The sequence below is a fragment of the Nerophis lumbriciformis genome, linkage group LG20 (genome assembly GCF_033978685.3).
Source record: "Nerophis lumbriciformis linkage group LG20, RoL_Nlum_v2.1, whole genome shotgun sequence".
In the NCBI taxonomy this organism is placed as follows: Eukaryota; Metazoa; Chordata; class Actinopteri; order Syngnathiformes; family Syngnathidae; genus Nerophis; species Nerophis lumbriciformis.
The window spans coordinates 17679650-17707313 of record NC_084567.2 but is presented as its reverse complement, the minus strand read 5'-3'; the positions used below and the strand labels follow the sequence as shown (position 1 = coordinate 17707313).

Below are 27664 nucleotides of genomic sequence, written 5' to 3'. Positions count from 1 at the left end.
TATATATATATATATATATATATATATATATATATCTAGCCGGAATCCGTCAGTCTACCCCAGGGCAGCTGTGACTATGAAAGTAGCTTACCACCACCAGGTGTGAATGAATGAATGTAAAGCGACTTTGGGTACTTAGAAAAGCGCTATATAAATCCCAGGTATTATTATTATTATTATTATTATTATTATTATATATATGTATATGTATGTATATATGTGTGTGTGTATATATATATATATATATATTTATGAAAGGTTTTCTTCTTCCTACGAGGGTGTGACAACAATATTATTGAGAAGCGCTGATATCGACTTTTCAACTGTATATACAGTACAGTCTATTCATACGTTGTCTTCTGTCTGGGCCATCAGTCATGTCGGAGAACTACATAGTGTTTGTGGAGCAGCCCATCAAGTTGGACCTGCTCAAGTTCATGCTGTACCGCATCCAAGGAAAGAGCTTTCACAAGGTCATGACCTGGGAGCCGCAGTACGGTACCATCTTCCATCTGGTCCACCGGCACACTGGCCAAGTGAGTTGGAAACACACTCATAGGGACCTGGGAATCGGTACCGGTACTCAACGGTACCAATGTTCGCTACTGTGGTGTGTGTTAATACATATTCATTGTTTTTGTTCATAAAATATATATTTTTTTATGTCAACATTGAAAAAATTTTGCTAATTAAGTCACTGCTGTCCAGTTGCTATATTTTCTTTTATTACAACATTTCTGAGTCTCAGTTATGGTTGCAAATCCAAGACGTTAGATGGCAGTAGTGTTGTCTTCATCTTCTTTTGTTGCGCCCTAAAAGGTATTAATGCTCTAAGTAGTGTACTTATTAAGCACCAACTGGTCACAATATTATGTACCCCTGCTAATATCAGCATTTATGTTATTGCATGTTGTTAATTACGTGCCAAAGATTATACAAAAATAATACTTTTTCTTACCTTTTGTGTGTATAAGCAAAAAGCAAAATACTACGATTCAGTTTAATCCAGTTCTTCTCAAATAATGTGGCGGAGGGGCACGGTCAGATGCCGTTAGGTGCATTTCACCACACAGAACATGCTTTATCAGTATCATACTTTAAACCCTGCACTACAAAACGTTATGGTTGTAGCTAGTGTTGACTCATCGGCTGACATCACGGTAACAGACCCTGGACCGGAAACGACTATGAGTAAAAGTACAGTACAAGAAAGTGCAACTGCCACCGCTACAGCCACGACGGCGGGACACAAACTGCAGATATGTCCCTGTGGTTGGAGGAGCATTACATCACATAATGTGTTGAGAGTTCACCGGGGAAAAAAGAAATGTTTGAGAGAAGAGAGACAGAGGCCTCGCATTGACTACTTTCTACAAAAGGAGTCAAATCAGTCGAATGAAGTACAGCAACTGGACGCAAACCACAGCTTGCAGTACATCAGTCCCAATGTCACGGAGGAAGCAAACACAGAGCTGATGACAACGGCGGTAGAACCGACCCAACCTCCTAGACCTGCAGTCGAAAGGAGACTAGCAGGGATTAGACTGCATGTGAAGTGGCCCGGTGTCATGGATAAGAAACTGTGGGAAACAATCAATACTGACCTGGCCCTGTCCCTCAAACAACTACAAGGGACAGTGGGAAAGAAGTTGGAGAGAATGGGGGACATTATCTATCAATATGGGTCAGAACGCTTCGGAGTGCAAGTAAGGAAAGGTGGAAAAAACGTCTCAACCGCACCAGTTTCCAGGAGGCAACATGAGATCAGGCGCCTCGTCCTTGAAAGGAGACAACTTAGGAAACAGTGGAAAAAAGCCTCTGGAGTGGAAAGGGCAGGCATAAATGTGCTTCAAGTCGACATTAAAACCCGATTGGCATCCCTCCGCAGGGCAGAGAACATACGGAAACGTAGAAGGAAGAAAAAACAAACTAGAACACGGTTCTAAAAAGATCCCTTCAAGTTCCTCAAAAGTATCTTCGCAAAAGAAAAAAAGTGGAGCCCTTAAAACAACAAAGGCAGACCTGGAAGATCACTTGAAAGCAACGCACTCTGACCCAAGGCGATATGAATGTCTCACCATCCCTTCAGATATCCCGCCGATTGACCTTCCTGAACACCATATGCCGATCGGCCTTCCAACATGGAAATAGGTGGAAAACACGAGCAAGATCGGCATCAGCCCCGGGGCCAAATGGAGTCCCATACAAAGTGTACAAGAACGCACCGGACATCCTAAGGTTTCTCTGGAGGTTCATGAGAACAGCATGGCAAAAGAAGATGATACCCAAAATGTTGCGTTGGGCAGGGGGAGTCCTCATCCCAAAGGAGAAGGATGCGGAGAACATCAGCCAATTCCGTCCAATCTCCCTGCTAAACGTTGAGGGCAACATCTTCTTCAGTGTCATTGCACAGAGGATGGGCGAGTATCTGCGAAGAAATTAGTACATCGATACAGCTGTATATACAAAAGGCAGGAATATCAAGATTCTCCGGGTGCTCAGAACATTTCAGCATGATCTGGCACCAGATCCTAGTGGCAAAAGCAGAGCGAAAGGATCTCCTTGTAGTCTTCCTGGACCTCGCCAATGCCTTTGGTACGGTGCCCCATGAACTCCTGTGGTCTACCTTCAACTTCTTCCACATACCGGAAACCATCACAGCCCTGGCTAAATCCTACTTCCAGGCTGTGCAGTTCTGCTTCACCACCTCAGACTTTACCACCTCTTGGCAGCGCTTGGAAGTAGGCATTATGGCGGGATGCACTATCTCACCCCTGGCATTCACGATGGTGATGGAGGTCATCTTCCGCGACTCAAAGTGGGTGGTAGGCGGTCAACGGGTTGACTCTGGCCAGTGCCTCCCCCCACTCAGAGCTTACATGGACGATATTACAACGTTGACTACCACCGTCCCATGCACCAAGAGGCTTCTCAGAAAACTGGAAGAGAACATCAGTTGGGCCCGTATGAAGATCAAACCATCCAAGTCACGAAGCATCTCAATTTTGAAGGGAGTGCTCTCTGACCTGAAATTCTTCATCTGAGATGACCCACTCCCAACAGTGTCTGAGCAGCCTGTAAAGAGCCTTGGCAGGTGGTATGATGCAAGCCTGAAGGACAAAGACCAGGTGCAACAACTACGTAAGGATGTCAGCAGTGGCCTACAGTCCATCGATAACACCCAACTGCCTGGAAAGTTAAAGGCCTGGTGCCTGCAGTTCGGACTCCTACCCAGGATACTGGGGCCCCTCGCAGTTTATGAGGTCTCAATCTCAACTGTGGAGAAGTTGGAAAGAGGAGTCACAGGCTACATCAATAAATGGCTCGGAGTTCCACGATGCCTTACCACCATAGGCCTCTATGGAGATGGCATCCTCAAGCTGCCCCTCACCAGTCTCACAGAGGAGTTCAAGTGTGCAAAACAAGACTCCAGATGAAACTCAATGAATCCAGAGACTTGGTAGTGAACAACAATGCACCAACCTTGGCGACAGGGCGCAAATGGAGACCAGCCAAAGCCTTGGAAGAAGCAACAGCAGCCCTCAGACATGCTAACATTGTGGGCTATGTCCAGCAAGGAAGAGGAGGCTTTGGGCTAACAGCTACCCGCCCGGCTTGGAGTAAGGCCACAGCACCAGAACGGAGGAAGATGGTGGTGGACGAAGTACACCGCCAGGAGGAGGCTGCAAGATGGGCCAAGGCAGTCTCTCTGGGCAAACAGGGTCAGTGGACGAGATGGGACAGTGTGGAGAGGAGGAAGATCAGCTGGAAGGACATGTGGGCCATGGAAGCGAGGCAGTTGAGCTTTGTCATCAGAGCTACATACGACATCCTTCCAACACCAGTTAATCTCCACCGGTGTGTGCCCTCTGTTCCATGCCAGCCACCCTCAAGCACATACTCACAGGGTGCAAAACCAGTCCCACTCAAGGACGTTACACGTGGCGTCACAGTCAAGTCCTAAAGACCCTTGCGTCCACCCTGGAGGACAAACGAGTTACCATCAACTCCCTACCACCACCAGCAGCCAACCACCAGCAGGCTCCATACCACCTGAGCGAGGCCAGCTATGCTTAGCCCGCGAGAGGAGGATGCTGGTTGATCTTGGCCGGCAGCTTGCGTTTCCTCCGGAGATTGCTGTGACCACCCTGATACCGGGTGGTGCTCTGGTCCCCTTCACAAAAAAAGGTTTTCATCATCGAACTCACAGTACCCTGGGAGGACTCAGTGGATGAGGCTTACGAGCAAAAACACCAACGCTATGCCGAGCTTGCAGCTGAAGCACAACATCGTGGCTGGAACACTGAGGTCCGTCCAGTGGAGGTGGGCTGCAGAGGCTTTGTGGCGAGATCTACCACCGAATTGCTTGTAGACCTGGGAGTCCGAGGTCAACGCCTGCGTATAGCTATCAAAGCTGCATCGGAAGCAGCCGTAAGAGGCAGCCAGTTGCTGTTCATGAGAAGGAAAGACACCTGCTGGGCCCCCAAGTAGCAAGCCAGGAAGTATGCGGTCAGTTTAGGCTTGACTAAGGGAAAAGGACGCCCCTGCCATGCATAGTCCCATGAGAAGTCTGCTGCTCAACACCAAGCAACTCATGATTAATTGGGATTGACGCAAGCCCTGGGCCGATCACCCTGTAGCTGGCCACCCCTGGAGAGGGCGTCTAGTGATAAGGCCGAAACGCCCAGTGACCCAAGGGTACACTACTGATGATACGTCCAAATTGCAAAGCACCCATCCACCATTCCACCAGTCATCACCAAACACTCTCAAGTATGTGCCAGCACAAAGGAATTTACAACTTATCCTGTGTTTCGTAAACTTGTCCCGATACCAATATTTTGGTACCGGTACCAAAATGTATTTCGATACTTTTCGGTAATTTTCTATACTTTTCTAAATAAAGGGGACCACAAAAAAATTGCATTATTGGCTTTATTTTAACAAAAAATCTTAGGGTACATTAAACATGTTTCTTATTGTAAGTTTGTCCTTAAATAAAATAGTGAACATTCAAGACAACTTGTCTTTTAGTAGTAAGTAAACAAACAAAGGCTCCTAATTAGGCTGCTGACGTATGCAGTAACATATTGTGTCATTTTGCATTCTATTATTTATATTATATTTATTTATAACCGCTACATTTTAGAAGAAACTAATATGTTTCCATATAAAAGCCGCACCGGGCTATAAGCTGCAGATATATACATTGTGAAATGAGTCAGGAATATTTTGTAAATATTAATTTACATACTGATCAAACAAATCAGAAGTCATCGTCATGGACCCACCAGCTGCGGAAGCTAGCTCTCCAATCAGCTAAACAGACTCAAAAACTCCACGTTTTTGCTGAATTTGTGAAACGAAGACGATACAAAAAGAATGCCATTGTAAGTTAATAATACTAACACAGACACTCGTAAACGTTATAGCATACTAGTGAAAGCAAATGATGCTAACTTCATAACATTGCGATAGCACGTACAAATATGCATGAAAGCACTCCGACAGACATCACACATGGGTCGGTTTAATAAGTAAGAATTGTTTTAGTTATATTGTAAAACTTACAAACGCTGCTGGGAGTGATGAACGAAGAAACCTTTTGTGCGAAAGCACTTTGGACGATTTTACTTCCAGTTCAAGGCATTAAAACAGAAGTGCATTTTCAACCGGCAACAGCTGCAGTGAGCAAACTCGTCCAAAAGATGGCGCCATTGCACAAACAATAACATACCTTTCCAGTGTCTCTGCTCGAGTTTAATGAAAAATATTCAATGCAAAACACCATGAAGAAAAATCCATATATTAGCCGCACCGTTTTATAATCAGGGTTAAAAAAAAAAAAGTAGCGACTTATAGTGCAGAATTTATGGTACATTGTACGTTAGGTGGTGTCAAACTGAAGACTACAGTGGGGCGGTATAGCTCGGTTGGTAGAGCGGCCGTGCCAGCAACATGAGGGTTCCAGGTTCGATCCCCGCTTCCGCCATCCTAGTTACTGCCATTGTGTCCTTGGGCAAGACACTTTATCCACCTGCTCCCAGTGCCACCCACACTGGTTTAAATGTAACTTAGATATTGGGTTTAACTATGTAAAAGCGCTTTGAGTCACTAGAGAAAAGCGCTATATAAAATATAATCCACAATTCACATACAGAAAGAAATTAGCCGTTAGCTAAATCTGGTGCAGCCATCTTGTGAATAAGTTCCGGTCACTGTCATCCAAGTCTGATTTTATCAAGAGATGTCTCTTTAAGGTGGAAGATTAAGGTGTAAATGTCAGAGAGGAGGCCTTTGTCATTTGTGGTACTCTCCAAAATGGAGTCAATGACTGAGTGAGGTGGAACACTGGGAAAATTATTGCGGTTTGATATGACGAAGTTACGTACTTGGAAGTGACTACATAGTTGTTCATTTAGGACTTGTTCATAATCCAGGTCAATTCTGATTTTTACCCATATGCGACCTGTATCGGATTCTTTCATGTCCGTGTGAACAGGGCAATTCTGACCCATGCCTCTTTCGTATGTGAAAAGAAAATCGGATATATATGCGATGCGTCCTCAATGTGAACGTTCCCGCACTCAGGTCGTATTTGTCATCATCCATCCATCCTTTTCTACCTCTTGTCCCTTTTTTGGGATTGCAGGGGGTGCTGGAGCCTATCTCAGCTGCATTCGTGCAGAAGGCGGGGTACACCCTGGACAATTCGCCACCTCATCGCAGGGCCAACACAGATAGACAGACAACACTCACATTCACACACTAGGGCCAATTTAGTGTTGTCAATCAACCTATCCCCAGGTGCATGTTTCTGGAGGTGGGAGGAAGCCGGAGTACCCAGAGGGAACCCATGCAGTCACGGGAGAACATGCAAACTCCACACAGAAAGATCCCAAGCCCGGGATTGAACTCAGGCCTACTCAGGACCTTCGTATTGTGAGGCACATGCACTAACCCCTGTTTCACCGTGCTGCCCCGTATTTGTCATTATTATTTGCCAAAATAGACGTTTCAGTAGTGTGTATGAGAGTGTTTCAGTAGTGTGTGTGAGAGAAAAACATTTCAGTTGTTTATGTGAGAGCATTTCAGTAGTGTGTATAAGAGTGCTCAAAAAGGTTCATTATGTCTTCTTATTCATACACTCTTTCAAATGTTCTTGTAATCAGACAATATTTTTGGTATATTAGATGGAATCTTTACCTGACATGTTTCGACTGTCATCTGCAGTCTTCTTCAGAAGGGTCACCGGACCACTGTGACGTGTTGCCTATCAGCTGTTCTTATAGGCGTGGCCAACCAGGCAGACCCGTCAAGTCTACCATATCAGATCATTGCAAAATAAATAACCACGTCATGGACTGGGACAACAGCAAAATCATCGGCACAGAAAGTAACAAATTCAAACGATGGATTAAGGAGGGGATCAAACCAAGGAAGCGGCCCAAGGAAATCATCAATCGGGATGAGGGAGCATTCATGCTCTCGCATACCTGGGACTCCCTCCTCCATTAACCATCAAGCGGCGGGGGTGGGGGAGGGGGTAACCAGATACAAGAGTGTTTCAGTAGTTTGTGTGAGAGAAAACATTTCAGTTGTTTATGTGACAGCATTTCAGTAGTGTATGTAAGGTAATTCTGAATAATGTCCCTAACGACCCCTCATTATTCTGACCCAGGCCTTTTTCGTATGTGACAAAAAAATAGGGCGCACCGGATTATAAGGCGCATTAAAGGGGTCATATGATTTTATTTTTTTTACATTTAAAACACTTCCTTGTGATCTACATAACATGTAATGGTGGTTCTTTGGTGAAAATGTTGCATATATTATGTTTTACAGACCATCTTCAAGCCGCTTTCTTAGCACTTCCATTGTGAGTCTACTGACAGATATAAGCTAGAACTGTACGCTACTTCATATTAGAAATGGCAACAGCGGGGCAGCATAGTGGCACAGGGGTGATGGGTGTGCCTCACTATAAGAAAGTCCTGGGTTCGATCCCCGGGTTTGGGGTCTTTCTATGTGGCGTTTGCATGTTCTCCCCGTGACTGCGTGGGTTCCCTCCGGGTAGTCCGGCTTCATCCCACCTCCAAAGACATGCACCTGGGGATAGGTTGATTGGCAACACTAAATTGGCCCTAGTGTGTGAATGTTGTCTGTCTATCTGTGTTGGCCGTGCCATGAGGTGGCCACTAGTCCAGGGTGTACCCCGCCTTCCTCCTGAATGCAGCTGGGATAGGCTCCAGCACCCCCCGCGACCCCGAAAGGGACAAGCGGTAGAAAAATGATGGATGGATTGATGGCAACAGGGGAGGATGAATGTCCCACAACAAAAGGATAGCGACCATGGAGAAGCTTATTGACTTCGGCGCGGACAACAATGGCGGATGCGCGCACATTTTCAGGACTCATGGAGATCCCAAATACACATCAGCAGGTACCAATAGGTAGAAAAGTTGGTTTTGCAAAAAATAACGAAACAAAACGCCAGATAATGTCTCCTAATAGGTGCCATTTGGGGTTCCTTTTCACACACCATAATAATACCCATATGTTGAAGCACAGTACGTCTGACAATGGTAGCCGTAATACTCCAACAATCCATCAAGCAGTGCGACTTTGTAGCTTACCAAAGTCGTACTAAAACTTTTTGACAGATTTTTGAGCGCCATGTGTAATGTTCTATATTCTCAGTAAAGCCTCAAAGTGTTGGTGTTGCTTGCTCACGGATACTTGCTAGCATCATTTATTGAACAGTGGGTGTCAACCTGCAATCCAAACGTATCCCTTTATGTGTGACTGCTATCTAATGGTCACACTTATCATTACACCATGTACAAAATAAAATTGGTTTGAGGTCATCACAACCACAAACCGTTCACACACAAGCACCGTAAGGTGCACTGTCGATTTTTGAGAAAATGACAGGACTTTGAGTGCACCTTACAGTACCAAAATTACGGTAGTTGACAAATGAGAAGAAAACAGGTGAAAGTAATGTTTTAGGAACTCACGTCAATGCACTCCTGTCTCCGACTGCTCGCCCACACGCTCTTAGGGAAAGACGTCAAAATGTTCCACAACCTGCGAGAGCCAAAACGCTTATCCTCTTCCTTCTTAATTTTCTACACGCAATAATTCAGTTCAGAAAATGTTGACTTTGATCGCACAACATTTCTGACATTGCCACAAATGCGCCAGGACTGAGACCGACTAGACTTGGAGCCATGTTTATTTCCGTAATGTATGTCATGACGTTATGTCAGCATGCGGGTCAGATTGCATTCACTTTAGACATGTTTAATTGTAACGTGAACGACAAAAAAATAAAATCTGAATTGGACATATTACAAAGTAGGGGTGTCCAAACTACGGCCTGCGGGCCAATTGAGGTCCGCTGGCATGTTCATTAGGCCCATGAGACATCATGAATAATCTGGCCTACGGGGCGCCTCCAACTTAATTTTTTAATGGCAGCATAATTGCTGCAACTCTGCCGCTATCTTGTGGACACTGTGAGTAAATCAGGTTAATGACCAGTAATTTATTACCCAATCCAAACAACCTTTCCCACTCATGGCGCAAAATCATCTAACACAAAAAAGTCAACACACACGGTCACATGCAACACAAGCTGCTCACTGAACTTTGTGGATATTATAAAAAAAGGTCCAAACACAACACATAATTCAAAATTACGCCTATTTAAAGCATTTGCAATGCATGATGGGAAAAATGCAAAACACTCTCTCCACACTTATCCATGATTTGGCACATTTTAGCTGCTTGGTATTTCTGATTGAAATACCAGGAGGTTGTCACAGAAGTAAACAAGGGAGTAGTCAAACTTTTGCATACGCTTAATATCCAATTATATTCATTATATATACTGTATACCGTATTTTCCAGGCTATAAGGCGCATTTAAAATATTTTTTTTTCCTCAAAACTCGACAGTGGGCCTTATAACCCGGTGCGCCTAATGTAAGGAATCATTTTGGTTGAGCTTACCCACCTCAAAGCTCTTTTATTTGGTACATGGTGTAATAAGTGTGACCAGTAGATGGCAGTCAAACATAAGAGATACGTGTAGACTGCACTATGGTGGGTCTTAAGTAAACAACACCAACATTTTAAATGTTCCATTGAAAATATAGAACATTACACACGGCGCTCAAAAATCTATCAAAATGTTTTAGTACGACTTTGGTGAGCTATGAAGCCGCACCGCTTGAAGGATTGTCGGCGCATTAAACATACGAGTATTATTATGGTGTGTGTATAAGGTAAGACATATTATCTGGCGTTTTGTTTCGCAATATTTTGCAAAACCAACTTTTCTTACCTTCTGGTACCTGCTGATGTGTATTTGGGATCTGCATGAATCCTGAAAAATTGTGCGCGTCCGCCTTTGTAGTCCACGCCGACCCGTAGTCGATAAGCTTCTTCTTTTTCTCTATCTTCTCGTTATGGGACATTCATCCTCCGCTGTTGTCATTTCTAATATAAAGTAGTGTAAAGTTCTTACTTATATCTGTCAGTGAACTCGCCATGAAAGCGCTAAAACATACCGGCGTAGTGAGTTTACATTATTCAACCAAGGAACTTTAGTTATTAGAGTTCCAGTTGGACGGTTTTTCAAGGGAAACCTTTCCGGTGTGGTTGTTTCCGGATGAGGAGATGCTGCTCCGTTCTTGATTATTGATCGGGAAAATATGCTGTGTATATATTAACATACACATATAAATGTATAGGCTATATATGTGTATGTGTATGTGTATATATGTATGTATACATATATTTATATATATGTATGTCAAAAAGTTTGGACAGCGCTGGCAAGAGTGTGGATGCCAGGGGCATCAACACTCCCGGACTGTGGATTATTATCCGATTGTGAGATCTGAAGGCGTTCAACCTGAAAGGCGGCTTGCTGACTCTTCATCCAAAGACGTGTAGCGGGCTTGAGGTTGAGGGTTCATTGCGAGTTCTTCCAATCCACACTCTTCTAACTACGGTCATGCTGGAACAGAGAAAAGGTCACCCGTCAACAAATCACACACAATCATACAAACTGTTCGAAATGTTGCAGTGTGCTGAATGAAGGACATTTGGATGGACATTGTATCAAAGTTGGACAATGTATTCGACAGGTGAGTGCGGTGACGTACCGAGCGGCGCCCATGTTCGCGCTGCATCAGATCAATGCCTTTGAGGACGACGGCTTTCTCGTCATGGATATGTGCTGCGGCGATGACGGCGAGGTCATCGGAGACTTCACCCTGGAGAACCTCCGCAGAGGCCCGGGACAGGAAATGGACAAGGTAAGTGAAATATATACGAATAATAATGTGTGTCATGTGTCTTGTGTAGGGATGGGTACCGTTCACACTTGAATTCCTACTGTGTGTGTTAATAAATATTAATTCTTTTTGGAAATAATTAGTCGCTATTGCAATAATTACAAATGGGGTGATTAGGATAACTGCCGTTTTACTAGCATCTAATCATTTGCAAGTATGACATTAAGTTACAATTGCAGTTGCAAGTCCAAGACTTTCGATGGTAGTAGTGCATAGTTCATGGTGTGTTGGTCATTGCTGCCTGTTGCGCCCTAAAACGTGTTAATACTGTAATTACTGTACTTACTTCGCACCAGCTGTTTGATTGTAACGTGCATTTTGGTTTTAGTTTTCATTACCAAATTTGGAGTAAATGTAAAATCGTTAATGCTAATCAGTAGTATGTCAATGGCAAAGCCAATGTACAAACCCCGTTTCCATATGAGTTGGTAAATTGTGTTAGATGTAAATATAAACGGAATACAATGATTTGCAAATCATTTTCAAAACTGATAAACATTTATTTTTTTGCAAATATTCATTAACTTTAGAATTTGATGCTCGCAACACGTGACAAAGAAGTTGGGAAAGGTGGCAATAAATACTGATAAAGTTGAGGAATGCTCATCAAACACTTATTTGGAACATCCCACAGGTGAACAGGCAAATTGGGAACAGGTGGGTGCCATGATTGGGTATAAAAGTAGATTCCATGAAATGCTCAGTCATTCACAAACAAGGATGGGGCGAGGGTCACCACTTTGTCAACAAATGCGTGAGCAAATTGTTGAACAGTTTAAGAAAAACCTTTCTCAACCAGCTATTGCAAGGAATTTAGGGATTTCACCATCTACGGTCCGTAATATCATCAAAGGGTTCAGAGAATCTGGAGAAATCACTGCATGTAAGCAGCTAAACCCGTGACCTTCGATCCCTCAGGCTGTACTGCATCAACAAGCAACATCAGTGTGTAAAGGATATCACCACATGGGCTCAGGAACACTTAAGAAACCCACTGTCAGTAACTACAGTTGGTCGCTACATCTGTAAGTGCAAGTTAAAACTCTCCTATGCAAGGCGAACACCGTTTATCAACAACACCCAGAAACGCCGTCAGCTTTGCTGGGCCTGAGCTCATCTAAGATGGACTGATACAAAGTGGAAAAGTGTTCTGTGGTCTGACGAGTCCACATTTCAAATTGTTTTTGGAAACTGTGGACGTCGTGTCCTCCGGACCAAAGAGGAAAAGAACCATCCGGATTGTTATAGGCGCAAAGTTCAAAAGCAGGCATCTGTGATGGTATGGGGGTGTATTAGTGCCTTACACATCTGTGAAGGCGCCAATAATGCTGAAAGGTACATACAGGTTTTGCAGCAACATATGTTGCCATCCAAGCAACGTTACCATGGACGCCCCTGCTTATTTCAGCAAGACAATGCCAAGCCACGCGTTACATCAACTTGGCTTCATGGTAAAAGAGTGCGGGTGCTAGTCTGGCCTGCCTGTAGTCCAGACCTGTCTCCCATTGAAAATGTGTGGCGCATTATGAAGCCTAAAATACCACAACGGAGGCCACGGACTTTTGAACAACTTAAGCTGTACATCAAGCAAGAATGGGAAATAATTCCACCTGAGAAGCTTAAAAAATGTGTCTCCTCAGTTCCCAAACGTTTACTGAGTGTTGTTAAAAGGAAAGGCCATGTAACACAGTGGTGAACATGCCCTTTCCCAACTACTTTGGCACGTGTTGCAGCCATGAAATTCTAAGTTAATTATTATTTGCAAAAAAAAATAAAGTGTATGAGTTTGAACATCAAATATCTTGTCTTTGTAGTGCATTCAAATGAATATGGGTTGAAAAGGATTTGCAAATCATTGTATTCCGTTTATATTTACATCTAACACAATTTTCCAACTCATATGGAAACAGGGTTTGTATATTAGCATCAAGCTAACGCATTTTTGGAAAAGTGGAGCCTTACTTTACCTACGTTGGAGCGCTTTTTTAAAGTCGATTTCTGTGTTAGCTTTAAAAATTGCAACATTGCCTAAAGGTAGTTTAGCTCTCATTTTGATGGATAACTTGCTTTAGAATAATGAGTCAAGCAGCTTTTTAAGGATTTATTTCCATTTTAACAAAAGAAAAGTTTGGAATGTTTGATAATATAATATATGTTGCAATATTAGATCAAGTTTAGAATACAGTATGTGGTTTTTTTTTTTTAATTCCAGGTTTTTGCGGGCCACATAAAATGATGCGGCGGGCCAGATATGGCTCCCGGGCCTTGAGTTTGACACCTGTATCATAAATGCTTGAATTATGAATTAATATGTATCATATTCACTTGTCTCCACACCTTTGTGGTTTCCTCCGTCAGTTTTACAACTCCCTGTGCAGAAACCTGCCGAGAAGATACGTCCTCCCTTTGAATGTTGACCAACAAACCCCTCTGGACAGGAATCTGGTGACCCTGCCAGACTATAAAGCTACGGCCAAGAAGACCCCGTCTGGAGAGGTATGATATGCGTATAATGATGTGATTAACTCTGCATCACACGTCACGGAATGTTTTGGGGAGGGTCTTTGATTACGATCGATACAGACCATAACAACACACGCTTTGTGATTATTCACTTTGATGAGGATTCCTTTGCACAAGTCTTTTCATGATTATCAATGACTAGAGTTCCATATATGAATTTCGTTACCTGCGGGAGCATGCTTTATCAGTATCATGTTTCAAATCCGGCTTGGACTTCCTCGTTTTGATGTCTACTAAAAGTCAGTACAAATTGTTGCAATATTTCGATTTTGTAAGTTCAACTGTTTTATATTTTGAGCTGTTGTGTATTTTCGAATACAAACAAATCAACAGTACAAATGTAAGAAAAAGGGGGAAAAAATGCTGACATTTTTAAGCAATAATATTAAGATACTTAGTCACCTATATCACAACGTTTTGTCTTGAAATATCTATAATATCTGTTTTTAGCAATTTAAAAAAATATATATATATATCCCACCCATACTTAACTTTTCAGATGCGCCTCTTGGTGGAAAAACTAGAAACTCTCAAAATAAAATAAAAACTTTAACTATAAACAAATTTTAGTTCGTTATTTAAAAAATAAAACAGTACTAACTTATGAATTAATTAATTTGAAAAAACAACCATAAAAAAACACTGTTAAATGTGTGACTGAGAATTTATAGTTTTGTACAGGCAGAATTTTTGACACACTAGGTTATGCAGTAACATAATCGTGATATTAATATTTGTATTCTATTCTTACATGGGAAAAACAACAGTAAACATGTAAGAAAAAGAGCCAAAATTATATGTAATGAGAAAATGCTGAAATGTTCTAACTAATAATCAATAATAATATACTTAGTCACCAATAATACAAAGCTGACAAAAAATGAGTTTTTAGTATTTCAAAAAAATGTAAAAAAATAACAATATGGCCCCGCATACTTTGACTTTTCAGTATGCGGCCTTTGGTGGAAAAAATTTGGACAATCCTGAGCTGAAGTATGACAAGTATCGATATTTTAGCATAAAGATCTGGTATCAACGATATCGATATTTCAGTATCCATCCACACATCACTACTCCAGAGTTAATGTTGCTCATCAATTAGAATATATTATTATTCATTTAGTTTATTTAATTTTAATAGTCAGTTTGAAATGGCTCAAGTTCGTCAAAAATGTTTTATATTTTGAATAAAAATAAACCCTTTTTTTAATTTAGGCAAATTGATGCACTTTTAAAACAACATTACTAATTAAGTTATTCTTTGTTTTAACTTGATTTGTATTATTATGGGCCTGCTGCAATGCAAGCAGCTCATATTATTCTTGGTCATCCTTCAAACTTTATTATTATTCTTGTTCTGCACGTTTCTCTTACGTCCACGACGAGACGAACCGGCCAACGAACCCCCACATATGTTATACCGTCGGAAAGGTCTCGTTCGTGCCGTTGGCGGAAATCTAAATTGGGAACATTTTGTGTTACCATGGCAACGCTATTCCCGAACAAAAAAAAATGTGCCAATTGAATAGGTACGCACCTTGTGTCTAATACGAGACGAACCAGACAACTAACCCCCACATAAGTTATACCGTCGGAAAGGTCTCGTTCTCGCCGATGGGCGTATTTGAAGTTGGGAACATTTCGTGTTACCATGGCGACGCTATTCACGAATAAACAAAAAAAATGGGCCAATTGAATGGGTACGCAGGCTAGCTCTGTAGCTCATTTTGTACAGTTACACCTAAAACTGACGGATTTGGACACTCGGCACCATCTTCACAGTACGGCGGCTTCCTGCGACCCCCGGCCAGAGGTCCAGGACACAGATAGCAGGCCCATCAAAATTTCCGCGGGAATTTTCTAGTTTTGTCTTTATTGTTTTCTTTAATGTTAATAAGAATACAATGTTATGCAGAGATGTACTTTCAGCAATTTTATAGACAAATAATACTATTTCTAGTTGCGACGCAGAGTGGGACATATTTTTTATTTTCTTGGGGGGGGGGGGGGGGGGGCGTAACCGAAAATAAGCGCTGGTTTAGTGTAGGAGTGTTCCAGTCATTGCCATAGCAACCGTGAATCACCAACCTTTTATCCAATCTAATCCAATACACTTTATTTATATAGCACATTTAAACAACAAAATGTTTCCAAAGTGCTGCACAACAATATTAAACACAATTAAAAACAAAATAAAATAAATATGATTAAAAACGATTTTAAAGGGTAAAACGAATAGAAATCAAAATTTTAAAAACACAGAGGACAACAGAGGACCACACAACTCACATAGTGTTAAAAGCCAGAGAATTAGTGGTCTATAATGTTGGTGGACACCTCCATTGTTGTGCTAGCATTAATGCTAATGTTAGTTTTTTTCTCGAAATATTGCAAAAAAAATGTATTCTAAAAAATAACAGACTTCTTCTTGTTACAATTTTGAGGTAATTTTAATATTTCTGTTTTGTTTGTCTCCAATACTTTGTGTTTTAGGGCATTCATTCAGTTGCTGACCACTGTTAGTTTCTACATTATGTTAGCACATTTCATTGCTTAAAGGACCAAAAAAGTATTAACATAAATATAGGCCCAAATACAAGAGGCCATATCCTTAGAAATATATGGGTGAAATATATTTAGTCTACAAGATGGCACCAAAAAGGCGAGTCAGAGCTTTTCTTCCTGTCGCTCACACACGCACCAGTGGCACAGAGACCCTCTGAAAGAAGTAACAGTTTTTTCTTGAGAAAGTGTCCCGTACGGTATTTGAGTGTCTGTGTGCAACATCTGGTCTCAGGAGTTAGTACAGACTCGGGATGGGTACCGTTTACATCTGAATCGATACGGTACCAAAATCCCGGTACTTGAGAATGGACACCAATCAACTGTACCAATTTTTTGCGCCTTTGTGTATGTTTTCCATCCACTTATCCGGAGTCAGGTCGCGGGGGCAACACATTTGGAGGTGTTGTGTGCGGCCATCCCAGTCACTGCCGTTGTGTCCTTGGGCAAGACACTGTATCCTTGCTCCCAGTGCCACCCACACTGGTTTGAATGTAGCTTAATGGGTTTCACTCTGTAAAGCGCTTTAAGTCTTGAGAAAAAAGTACTTTATGAATATAATTTACTTCACTTTAGGAGTTGGAATCGCCATGTAAAATCGCTAATGCTAATCAGTAGCATGTCAATAGCAAAGCCAATGTATATTAGCATCAAGCTAGCGCATTTTTTGGAAAAGCGGAGACTTACTTCACTGGTGCGTTTTTAGAGTCAATTTCTTTGTTGGCATTGAAAATTGCAAAATTACCTAGGGATAGTTTGGCTGAGTCCGCTCTCAGTGCTGCTGGAGTGAAGTGCCAAAGTCGGCAACCGAGCGTGGCGTCACACGTAACCCAAGTACCGTAACATGACACCGTTGGATTTTATGTGAATCGGTGCCAAAAAAGTACTGAATTCGGTACCCATCCGTGGACAGACCAGATCGTCCATTAACCGGAGAATGGTTGTTCAGACCCCGCTCCCTGCTCTTGTGTCTTTGGCCAAGACCAGTGTGGTCCACAATGGTGTATGAATGTTTAATGGTGGTTGGACAGGCTGTTGACTGAATGAAAGATGGGTTCTCAGTGTGAGGTGCATTGGGTCTCTGGAAAAATGCGCTATATAAATCCAATCCAAGCCATCTGAATGTGAAAACAGCAAATGGGTACAGTTCCACTATGGTGCATTTTAGGTGGACTTTAAAGGTGACAAACTTGTGCAGGTTTTTCTGACCCACGAGGATCTTTACGACGACCAGCTGCTGCAGTACGGCGGCCTGGAGTTCCCCCAGATCAACTACGAGCGCTGCAATGCTCGACCCTACCGCTATTTCTACTCCTGTGGCTTTGGACACGTCTTCAGTGACTCCCTGCTCAAGATGGACGTGCACACCAAAGAGCTCAAGGTAACTGAAGGAGACTCACGCAGTACTGACTTTGCTGCAAGGGAGTCAGACTCAGTCGCACACCGGCCCAGAATTCAAGGCACATTTTAGATGGCAGGTTTGAACATGAACGCCGTATTTTCCGGACTAGACTAGAATAGAATAGAATTGAATACAATGGACTTTATTGTCATTAACGAGATTAAGGACTTCAATTTAAGGTGCGGTAGTGGGAACAAATATGGGATAAAAATAAATTACACAAGACGTAATAAAGATAAAACTAAGAATTGAAATGAACAGACTAATAAAAATGATTAGCAATCCTGTACAATATACAAAACACTATACAAATACAAAATACTGTACAATATACAGAACAATGACTACAGAGCGCACCCATTACATTTGAGAAGAAAACCAATATTTTAGCACCGGACTATAAACCGCAGATATATACGTTGTTAAATTAGTTATTTACACATAAATATTCTGTAGTGGTTAATTAACAGGCGTGGTCAAAAGTTTACATACACTTGTAAAGAACAAAATGTCATGGCTCTCTTGAGTTTCCAATAATTTCTACAACTCTTATTTTTTTGTGATAGAGTGATTGGAGCACATACTTTTTGGTCACAAAAAACATTCATGAAGTTTGGTTCTTTTATGAATTTATTATGGGTCTACTGAAAATGTGACCAAATCTGCTGGGTCAAAAGTATACATACAGCAATGTTAATATTTGCTTACATGTCCCTTGGCAAGTTTCACTGCAATAAGGCGCTTTTGGTAGCCATCCACAAGCTTCTGGCAAGCTTCTGCTTGAATTTTTGACCACTCCTCTTGACAAAATTGGTGCAGTTCAGCTAAATTTGTTGGTTTTCTGACATGGACTTGTTTATTAAGCTTATTTATACTTTCTGAATAAATGAATTGATAATATTCATCAGTCAACTAGGTGGAATTGAGTCTGGCAGAGTTATAAAATGCCCCCATTGGTGTTCATTCTTATGAAATGAATATCCATCGATCCATCCATCCATCCATCTTCTTCCGCTTATCCGAGGTCGGGTTGCGGGGGCAGCAGCCTAAGCAGGGAAGCCCAGACTTCCCTCTCACCAGCCACTTCGTCCAGCTCTTCCCGGGGGATCCCGAGGCGTTCCCAGGCCAGCCGGGAGACATAGTCTTCCCAACGTGTCCTGGGTCTTCCCCGTGGCCTCCTACTGGTTGGACGTGCCCTAAACACCTCCCTAGGGAGGCGTTCGGGTGGCATCCTGACCAGTTGCCCGAACCACCTCATCTGGCTCCTCTCGATGTGGAGGAGCAGCGGCCTTACTTTGAGCTCCTCCCGGATGGCAGAGCTTCTCACCATATCTCTAAGGGAGAGCCCCGCCACCCGGCGGAGGAAACTAATTTCGGCCGCTTGTACCCGTGATCTTGTCCTTTCGGTCATAACCCAAAGCTCATGACCATAGGTGAGGATGGGAACGTAGATCGATCGGTAAATTGAGAGCTTTGCCTTCCGGCTCAGCTCCTTCTTCACCACAACGGATCGATACAGCGTCCGCATTACTGAAGACGCTGCACCGATCAGCCTGTCGATCTCACGATCCACTCTTCCCTCACTCGTGAACAAGACTCCGAGGTACTTGAACTCCTCCACTTGGGGAAAGATCTCCTCCCCAACCCGGATATGGCACTCCACCCTTTTCCGGGCGAGAACCATGGACTCGGACTTGGAGGTGTTGATTCTCATCCCAGTCGCTTCACACTCAGCTGCGAACCGATCCAGTGAGAGCTGAAGATCCTGGCCAGATGAAACCCTCAGGACCACATCATCTGCAAAAAGCAGAGACCTAATCCTGCAGCCACCAAACCGGATCCCCTCAACGCCTTGACTGCGCCTAGAAATTCTGTCCATAAAAGTTATGCACAGAATTGGTGACAAAGGGCAGCCTTGGCGGAGTCCAACCCTCACTGGAAACGTGTCCGACTTACTGCCGGCAATGCAGACCAAGCTCTGACACTGATCATACAGGGAGCGGACCGCCACAATCAGACAGTCCGATACCCCATACTCTCTGAGCACTCCCCACAGGACTTCCGGAGGGACACGGTCAAATGCCTTCTCCAAGTCCACAAAGCACATGTAGACTGGTTGGGCAAACTCCCATGCACCCTCAAGGACCCTGCCGAGAGTATAGAGCTGGTCCACAGTTTCACGACCAGGACGAAAACCACACTGTTCCTCCTGAATCCGAGGTTCGACTATCCGGCGTAGCCTCCTCTCCAGTACACCTGAATAGACCTTACCGGGAAGGCTGAGTGTGATCCCACGATAGTTAGAACACACCCTCCGGTTCCCCTTTTTAAAGAGAGGAACCACCACCCGGTCTGCCAATCCAGAGGCACCGCCCCCGATGTCCACGTAATGCTGCAGAGTCTTGTCAACCAAGACAGCCCCACAGCACCCAGAGCCTTAAGGAACTCCGGGCGGATCTCATCTACCCCAGGGGCCTTGCCATCGAGGAGCTTTTTAACTACCTCAGCAACCTCAGCCCCAGAAATAGAAGAGCCCACCACAGATTCCCCAGGCACTGCTTCCTCATAGGAAGACGTGTTGGTGGGATTCAGGAGGTCTTCAAAGTATTCCCTCCACCTATCCACAACTTCCGATGAAATGAATAATAATATCAAAATCAAATTACAGGATGTTATTAATATAATTTACTTATTTTCTTAAACTGATGTACTAACACCATGTGGTTTATTCTGTACATATGTAGCATCGTCTACAACTAAACTTGTGAATTTGGACTCTTTTCATGAATCACATGTGAAGTAAGAAGACAATGCATATTACTGTATTACAGCATATTTATATGCGCCCAGAAAATGTGTCCCCAGTCATAAGTGCAACACAAAATGCACAGATTATCATTCTGTATACTTTCACTAATAAGCCACTATCCCCACATCGCTCCGCCCCCTCTGAAGTCATGCGCGCTCTCACTGCAGGGGACACAAAGAATATGGCGTCACATTAGTGCCAAAAATCCGAGCGCATAAAAACTGTTATCGCGCGCTGATTCTCCACTTCGTGCGCGCACGCGACACCCTTTTTCGCGCGCGTAGTGCCTTTTTGCGCGCGTGCGACGCCTTTCTGCGCGCTCTCTGTGTACTCCTGGCATCTCTCCTCGCGCTGTCATGTTTCTTTTTGGCACTTTGGGGGCGGGTATGCTTAGACGGCCCCTCCTTTCTGATTGGCTCTGAGCATTTTTCATATGACCAATCATTCTCCAGTGTAGCAACGTTGTACCCATCTTACCTCGGACATCTAGCCTCAATCATTACATTGATGTCAATGGTACATGTACTATTTAAATTACCATAACTTGCTCGATTTTCGACCAATTTACAAACGGTTTGCCTTGTTACAAATCTTATTACATGTAGGTATGACATAGGATGCTGTACCTGTTGAAATTACCTCTTTCGCTTTAAAAAAAAAAGACTTAATTGTGCAACATAGTTGTGTAGGGTCAGTGTTAGTCAGTTCTCTGATTATTTTAAACTGTTTCAGAATACATTATTAAAAGCTATTTTTAACATTTTAAAAACAAAATTCAAAGATTATTTCATTAATTTTATGGCTGAATCAAAAGAAATTCCATAAATTAGAAAACAAATGTTCAAGAAGAAGTGAAAATATAAAATAATGTTATGGTTGGATGTTATTGCTGGTGGACCAGTTCTGGCTGAAATATGTGATTATGGTGTTTGTTGTCTTATTATTTATTTGGGTCACATTTTGTATTACCCTGTATTGTGTTTATGTGGTATGAAATAACCTTCATCAGCGCGCGACATTTTTTTTATCCACTTCTTCCTCCGTAAATCTTGATACATATTGATGATGACCCGCCCTGCTATACTTCTGATTGGCTCTGAGCATTTGTCAGCATTTTTCGCCTGACCAATCAGAAAGAAGGGGCCGTCCAAGCATACCCGCCCCCAAAGTGCCAAAAAGAAACATGACAGCGCGAGGAGAGATGCCAGGAGTACACAGAGAGCGCACAGAAAGGCACCACGCGCGCGAAAAAGGGTGTCGCGCACGCGCACGAAGTGGAGAATCAGCGCGCGATAACAGTTTTTTTGGCACTAATGTGACGCCATAAAAAATTGCTATGGCGACATCCAGTGGACACATTTAGAACAGCAGTTTATTTCTTGCCAAAAAATGTTTGTGTAATTTTTATACTTAGCAAACTCAGCTCGCGTGCCGGATGGAACCTGCTGGTGGGCCTGATTCAGCCCGCGAGTTGTACCTTTAACATCCCTGCTATAGGAGTTGAACACTTAATCAGCATCTTTAGTCAAAGCCTGCAGCTATAAATATATGTTTTATGTCCGACAGTCCAAACATGTTGACATGCACCAGACGGAATATTCTCTCTCTCAATCGCCCCATTTCTCGCAGCCGTTTGTGCGTAACTGTGCCAGTTTGCAGGGACATTTCAAACGTGCGAAACAGTGGCCGCAGAACATTTTCGGTCTTGATAAATCACAATGCGAGTGCCCAATAATTATATTTGCATCTCCCGCTCCCAGTATGGCGGGCGTTCTGATATTGGTCATATATTGTCCATGAAGACAGACACACTAAATTGATTATGCTCGTTAATTTGCTCTTTTTAGAGACGCAATCCTTCACTTTGCTATCAAGTTTGCGTGTGTTTTAATACATGCAAACCTCTGGTAGATCCGGTCAAATGTATATGAGATATATGGGTGGTGTTTCTGAAATAAATAATTTTTTTTATATGCTGAAATTTACCATGCAGGCAGAATGTTGTTTGTGTGCTTTAATGTGTATTAATGGAAAGTAGCAGACTATGACTTTTTGGCTCTTTTTGTTTTTGATGTGGAGCACATTTGCATGCCATATTTCCTGTTTAGGTGTGGCGGTATCCCGGCTTGTTCCCGTCTGAGCCTGTCTTTGTTGCTTCGCCCGAGGCCACAGAGGAAGATGATGGAGTCGTGTTGTCAGTCATCATTACACCCCGAGAAGTAAGTTTTCATCTGCAGGAAAGAAACATAAACTGTGGGGTCACTCGAAGCCTTGCTGTGCTTTTGCAACTACAATAAAACTACATCAGCAAATACTATGTGTGTATATATATATATATATATATATATATATATATATATATGTATATATATATATATATATATATATATATATATATATGAATATGTATATGAATATTTATATGGTAACACTTTAGTATGGGGAACATATTCACCATTAATTAGTTGCTTAATAAAGTAACAAAGACTTAATTTAGAGTTATTTGGACACTAGGGGAACATATAAGGGTTAGGGTTAGGGCTACTAATAAGCACTAATTCTGAGGTTATTGAGGGAAGACTCTTAGTTAATGGCTTACTGGTTGTATAATAAGGCCATGCAGAATAAGGCATTAATAAGTACTTAATAATGACTAATTTAGAGCCAATATGTTACTAATTTGCATGTTAATAAGCAATTAATTAATTGTGAATATGTGTTCCCCCATTCTAAAGTGTTAACATATATATATATATATATATATATATATATATATATATATATATATATATATATATATATATATATATATATATACATACATATACACATTCACGTATATATATATATATATATATATATATATATATATATATATATATATATATATATATATATATTAGTAATATATCCATACGTATGATGAAATAAAATAAAACATTTGTGAAGTAGTAAATTTAAAAAAAAAATTTTTTAAATGTCCTTATATTAGCCACACCATACTATAAGCCGAGTTGTTTACACAGAAAGATTAATAGTAAACATGAAATGTTTATTTACATACCTTAATTGTTTCCAAACGCTGTCTGTAACACGGCAGTAAAACGGCTGGTCAAACAAAACAGAAATAATCGTTATGGACCTACTAGCTGTGGAAGCTAGCTCTCCAATCCGCTAAACAGACTCAATAACTCCACGGTGACGTTTTGGTGAATTTATTGAGGAATTTGAAACAATGCAAAAAGAATGCCATTGTAAGTTTATTTTACTAACACAGTCGCTCGTAAATGTGTTAGCATACTAGCAAATGCTCACGGCGCTAGCTTGAATACATGATGATGGCCCGTACATATATGCATGAAAACACTCCTACAGACATCACACATGGGACGGTTTGGTAAGTATAAATAGTTTTAGTTATATTGTAAAAACATACAAACATTGCTTGGAGGGATGAATGAAGAATCCATGCGAGTAGAAACGCTATGGACGATTAGAAGACGAAACGACAATTCTACTTCTTGTTGCAAGCATGAAATGGAAAGAGAAAAGAGGGCGCTGTAGCACAAACAATAACACACCCTTTCAATGTGTTTGCTTGTTTTTTTTATTGAATTTTTTATTTAACTACTGTATTTGCATTATGGCCGTCAGCAAAGAAGAATCCATGAATTAGCCGCACTGTTTTGTAAGCCGCAGGGTGCAAAGTGTAGGAAAAAAAGTAATGGTTTATAGTCCGGAATTTACGGTAAGAAAAGAGGAGCAGGCATCCCGGCGATTTCCCATATTTTGAAATGCAAATGTTGATGCTCCTCTTAGACGAACGGTGTTTGTGAAATCCCCTGATGTCTTTGTTGCTAAATTAACCACAACATTAGCAAAGCATTAACCATTTCTAGTCCGGCGTTTCCTAAAAAAAAAAAAAAAGTTTAAAAAAACAATTTAAAGTAGCAGTATAGTGGAAAAACAAGTTGCCTCAATATTGAAGCTATTATCATACATATCTGATTTATGACACCAAGACTTAGAAAGTTTGCGAGTTAATAGAAATTAGTGTAAATAGTTTAAATAGTATAAATAGAGCCATTTTGAGAAAATAATGAGCAAAATAGATAATGAGCAAACTAGTGACATGATCCGTGACGTAGAGGAGGAACAACAGATCCCTTCCCCATCAACAACAATACTGATCAAGCAGACCAAGAACGATTACTTTGGGGAAAATTATGATCCAGAAACTTTTATTTTTTAGCCTGAACACAAAGAGTAATACATTTTAGAAGCCGAGTGCTCAACAGACGCAGCTTTGTTGTGAAGCTATAGCAGGGGTGTCCAAACTATGGCCCGCCAGCGTCTTCAAATTGGCCCATGAGATGTCATGAGTTCTTTAATTGTATTGCAAAGTGCTTTCAAATTCATCTTAAACACCAGGTGATCTCTTAATGCTACAAAGTTGCTGCGTTCTTGTGGACGATGTAAGTAAATCAGATCAAGGTCCTTTGAATGTACTTTATTGTTTTTGCACAGCATTTACTTATATGACTCAAGCCAAACAACCTTTCTTAGTCATGGTGCAAAAGAAAAAGGAGCAACTAACATAAAAATCAACACACATGCTCACACACAACACAACTTGCTCCCTGAATGTTGTGGATATTATTAAAAACACTATGCAAAATTCAAAATGACACCCATTAAAATCCATTAGAGTGTATGATGGAAAAATGTAAGACACTCTCTCCTCACTTATCCATGTTTGCCGCATTTTAGCTGCTTGATATTTTTGATCGATTACACATTTTTAAGGTCGTCATGAAAGTAAACAATATACATGTATAAGTATATATGTGTATATATATATATGTATTTACAAATATATATATATATATATATATATATATATATATATATATATATATATATATATATATATATATATATATATATATATATAAATATATGTATATACATGCATATATATACATATATATACACACATATATATGTGTATATGTAGATATGTATGTATATATAATATATATATATATATATATATATGTATATATATATATATATATACATATATACTGTATATATATATGTATATATATATATATTTGTGTGTGTGTATATATATATATATATATGTATATATACATATATGTATATACATGCATATATATACATATATATACACACATATGTGTATATGTAGATATGTATGTATATATATTATACATGTTTATATATATATATATATATATATATATATATATATATATATATATATATATATATATATATATATATATATATATATATATATATAATGTATGTATATATATATATATATATAATATATGTTTATATATATCCATCCATCCATCCATTTTCTACCGCTTATTTCTTTTGGGGTCGCGGGGGGCGCTGGAGCTTATCTCAGCTACAATCGGGCGGAAGGCGGGGTACACCCTGGACAAGTCGCCACTTCATCGCAGGGCCAATGTTTATATATATATATATATATATATATATATATATATATATATATATATATATATATATATATATATATATGTGTGTGTGTGTGTGTGTGTGTGTGTGTGTGTGTGTGTGTGTGTGTGTGTGTGTGTGTGTATAGATGAAGAATCATAATCACAATCCTCACAAAGGGTTTAGAAAAAATTGCCCCAACTAGCAACTTTTTGTGTCTTTTTTGACATCTTTGGGGATGTCAAAGTCAAACAGCCTCTGAACGTGTGTCATTTTGTGATGTTTAGACGGTATTTCCACATACTTTGCGGATTGTAAACTGAATTGGATCTGGTTTATTGGATGCAATGAAAGTCAATTAAGCATATAAAATCGACTTGTTTTTCCACTCTAGTGCTACTTTAAAGCCGTGTCCAGCTGTTCACTGACGTATACTACTCATGCTTAAAGAACGTTTAATATTAATATTTAATATTGGCTCCAAATACCTGTTATCGGCCTCTTATGGGCCCTGAAAAAAGATCATATCGGTCGATCTCTACGCTGTACACTGCAAGACAAACACTAACACACTGTGGTCGTCTTTCCAGGACAAAAGTACATTTCTTCTCGTTCTGGATGCCAAGACCTTCACTGAACTGGGCCGAGCAGAAGTCCCAGTCAATATCCCGTATGGTACACATGGAGTGTTCAATCACATGGCCTAACAGGGAGGTGCAAACTTTTTACACCGAGGGCCGCACACTGAGAAATGAAAGCATGGGGGTGCCATTTTGATACTTTTCATTTTGAAAACCAATACAATACATATTGTAACCATTAGGGCTACATTTGGTGAATGTTAATTGTACCCGGGATCCAAAAGGGTCTCAGTCATTAAAGTGCTCAAGTTAAAACTTAATGTTGGAACAACATTTTTTGGATTTCATTTAATCAATGTTGGGTTCTGACGTTGATTCAACTGTTGAATTTTGGTCATTTTCCAACCAGAATTTTACAACACAAATACAATGTTGCAACAACATTCTCTTTGATGATGGTTGATCAATGTTGAGTTCTGCTGATGATTTGACCATTGAAATTTGGTCATTTCCCAACCAAAATTCTACAACACAAATACAACATTGAAACAACATGCTTTTTGACAATGTTTATTCAATGTCAGGTTCTGATGTTGATTTGACCATTGAATGTTGGTCATTTTCCAACCAAAATTCTACAACACTAATATAACGTTGAAACATCATGATTTTTGTCAACGTTTAATCAATGTTGGGTTCTGACATTGAGTTGACCTTTGAATTTTGCTCATTTCCCAAACAAAATTCTACAGCACAAATACAAGGTTGAAACAACATGCTTTTTGATGACGTTTAATCAATGTGGGGTTCGACAGTGAGGTGACCGTTGAATTTTGGTCATTTTCCAAACAAAATTGTACAACACAAATGCAATTTTGGAACAACATGCTTTTTGGCAACGTTTAATCAATGTTGGGTTCTGATGT

The 27664-nt window shown here is 40.9% G+C and overlaps 1 protein-coding gene across 1 annotated transcript in view; it reads left to right on the top strand.

Moving 5' to 3' along the window:
* Positions 1-27007, top strand: part of bco2l (beta-carotene 15, 15-dioxygenase 2, like) — a 57241-nt gene extending 30234 nt beyond the window's left edge. The window contains exons 7-12 of the mRNA XM_061980553.1: positions 376-536; positions 11159-11329; positions 13727-13864; positions 17652-17834; positions 22773-22883; positions 26748-27007. Of these exons, the coding sequence (XP_061836537.1) occupies positions 376-536; positions 11159-11329; positions 13727-13864; positions 17652-17834; positions 22773-22883; positions 26748-26864 (881 nt within the window). The 3' untranslated portion in view covers positions 26865-27007. The remainder of the gene's footprint in view (positions 1-375; positions 537-11158; positions 11330-13726; positions 13865-17651; positions 17835-22772; positions 22884-26747) is intronic.
* The last annotated feature ends 657 nt before the right edge of the window (positions 27008-27664 follow it).